Source organism: Pteropus vampyrus, unplaced genomic scaffold, assembly GCF_000151845.1.
Source record: "Pteropus vampyrus isolate Shadow unplaced genomic scaffold, Pvam_2.0 Scaffold61, whole genome shotgun sequence".
Classification (NCBI taxonomy): domain Eukaryota; kingdom Metazoa; phylum Chordata; class Mammalia; order Chiroptera; family Pteropodidae; genus Pteropus; species Pteropus vampyrus.
Genome location: NW_011888842.1, coordinates 956,349 through 958,827, shown reverse-complemented (window position 1 = coordinate 958,827; position 2,479 = coordinate 956,349). Strand labels below are relative to the sequence as shown.

Below are 2,479 nucleotides of genomic sequence, written 5' to 3'. Positions count from 1 at the left end.
CACGAGGACCAGGGAAAATGCTGCACACTGTGCCACTGCTTTGGCCCAGGGACCGGGGGAAAACTGGCTTTGGAGGAATTTAAAGAGGAAGCAGCCAGGGCCAAGGAACCACGACAGGTGGGCTCGAAGACCCCCCTCCCATCCCACCTGAGACATGATTCCAAGGAGAAGGAAGGTGGCTGCCCAGAGGGGAGCGGGCCTCCACGCCGTGCCTCAGTTTCTTCATTTGAGTTAATTCATGTAAAGCTCTTAAGGCAGATGGTGCAAGAACAGGGTGAGTACACAAGCATTTTAGCCAGAATGTTCTTCCTCATCACCAAACAGTGAGCAGACACTTGGCAAAAGGTGTGGAGGGGCTGTCAGATGCTCAGGTTACAGTCTCGGATGCAGCAGGGTTGGAAGGTAGAAAGGCAGACAGATGGCGACAGGGGGCGCTCTTGCCTTTGTAAGAAAAATGCAGGCAGCTGCAGAGCCCTCCAGAGGCCTGTCACCAGGCTTCCTCTGAGAAGGGGAAGCCCCTGACCCGGAGCAACTGTGGGACAGGGCAGTGGAGGTAGCGGTCTGGGGATGGGGAAACTCAGGCCCAGAACAGGGGTGCTTATCTGAGGTCACATGGAGAGTAAACAGATGACAGGGAGAATCCTGGGACATGGTATTTGAGACCCTGGGCTGGGGAGCTGACATACAGTGTGACAGGTCAGCTCTGGGGAAAGCCTGCCTTTTGTGTCAGAGATGGAGGCCAGGGAAAGGCCTGAGCTGGAGCGGGTGCTGGTAAGTCAGAGCAGTGCCCGCCTCCTCTGTGCTTTAGGGGAGCTCCAGCTCCTCAAGTTTCCAGCATCCATAGCTGACAGATGAATCTCTGGGACATGGCAGGTCTGGGTTAGGCCCATGGGCTTTGAGGCCAGAGAGCCCGGGGTTCGAGTTTTGGATCCTCCGCTCATAGCAACAGATGCTGGATGAATATACCTCTGCCTCTCTCTGAGCCTCAGTCTCTTCACCTTCAGAACAGGCATGTGGTGCGGAGACTGAGCCAAGTCTTGGGTCTTTGGTGAGCTAATTACTAGCTGTGTGTCCTTGGGCAAGTTTCTTAACCTCTCTGAGTCTGATTTCCTTATCTAAAGACAGAACTTACACGGTAGCGTTGATTAAGGCGATTCATATAAAAGACTTAGCACAGTACCGGGTACATGTGTGACTAGTCCTCCATAAGTAGTGGCTTCCAGATCATGAGTGGTGATTATTATTTTCCTGATCTTTTAGGGTGTTTAGGAGATAATCAATAATAAAGGCGCTGGCTCTGGGCCTGACACAGAGTGGATGTGCAGGTACCACTCTTGGCCAAGAGAAGCTGTAGTTTCGAGGAGAAGAGAAGCAGGGAGCAGAGGGAGGGGATGGTTCCCAAACCCCCTGAGCAGGGTGAGGGACAGTAGGCAGGGTGGGGAGTGGGCAGTGGACGGGCTCATCCTCACCCACCCTGCTCTCAGTGGAAGCCAGCCGGAGGTCTGCTGTCAGAGCTTCTTGGGAACATGCACTTCCAGGAGAAACTCAGGTCTTAGATGGGAGGGAAGTGGGGGCACAGGTGGAGGCAGATCCAGAACACCCCCTCCTCCCCAGACCCTGCGCCACAAGGACACTTACCTTCAGCCCGTCGGGCCCTGCAGGGCCACTGTCACCCTCAAGGCCTGGCTCTCCCTGGAAAGGGTGGTGGGGAAAGACAAGGAGACATGACTGGGGAGTGGGCCCCACATGCTTTTACTTCCTCCCCCTCCCTGGGGCAGGACACCAACTCCTGGTCTCTAGGCAATGTGGTCCCGGAGTGCCTGGCGCATACACAGTGGATGGTAAATCAGTGAATGAATAGGAGAGCTGAGTCACCCACTCAGCTCCCAGAAAGGGGAGGAAGGCCCCCAGACAGCCTGCTGTCCACAGGGTGGGCTGCAGTGGGGGCAGCACAAGGCCTCGAGTTAGAAAGTCTGGTCATGGAGCCATCCTAGACGCCTATGTCCAGGCTGGCTGGCTGGACTGGAAGGCAGTGCGGCCTAGTGTCTGAGAAAGGCTTTGACGTCAGGCAGACCTCAAGGTCCCCACCAGGTTTCCCATCCACTGGTAGTTTGACCACAAGCGAGCTACTCAGCCCTCCTGCATTTGTTTTCTCATGTTGCCCATCTTGTGCCTATGGCAGACACCACTAGTTGATCCACTACAACGTGGCTCCACGAGGACAAGGCCTTCTGTTACTCGCTGCTGTGTCCCCAGTGCAGGGTACACAGTAGGCTCATCATTCGCTTTCCTACTGAGCCTAGGTGGAGCCTCTGGGCCCTTCTCAACGTGGCATTCCAAGAAGACCATGCTTATCAATCTCCATTGACACACGAGATTTGCCATGTTAAGGCTTCAGGCTCTACACTCATCCTCTCTTGCCCTGTGGCCTTCCCCTCCCCTCCTAACTCAGTTTGTGGAGTCTCTGTTACCTTTGGAC

At 55.1% G+C, this 2,479-nt stretch overlaps 1 protein-coding gene across 1 annotated transcript in view; it reads right to left on the bottom strand.

Annotated features, from left to right (window-relative positions):
• COL27A1 (collagen type XXVII alpha 1 chain) overlaps positions 1-2,479 on the bottom strand; it is a 144,573-nt gene that overhangs the window by 33,050 nt on the left and 109,044 nt on the right. The window contains exons 37-38 of the mRNA XM_023531042.1: positions 377-441; positions 148-248 (exon numbers count right to left, since the gene is read on the bottom strand). Coding sequence (XP_023386810.1) covers positions 148-248; positions 377-441 — 166 coding nt within the window. The remainder of the gene's footprint in view (positions 1-147; positions 249-376; positions 442-2,479) is intronic.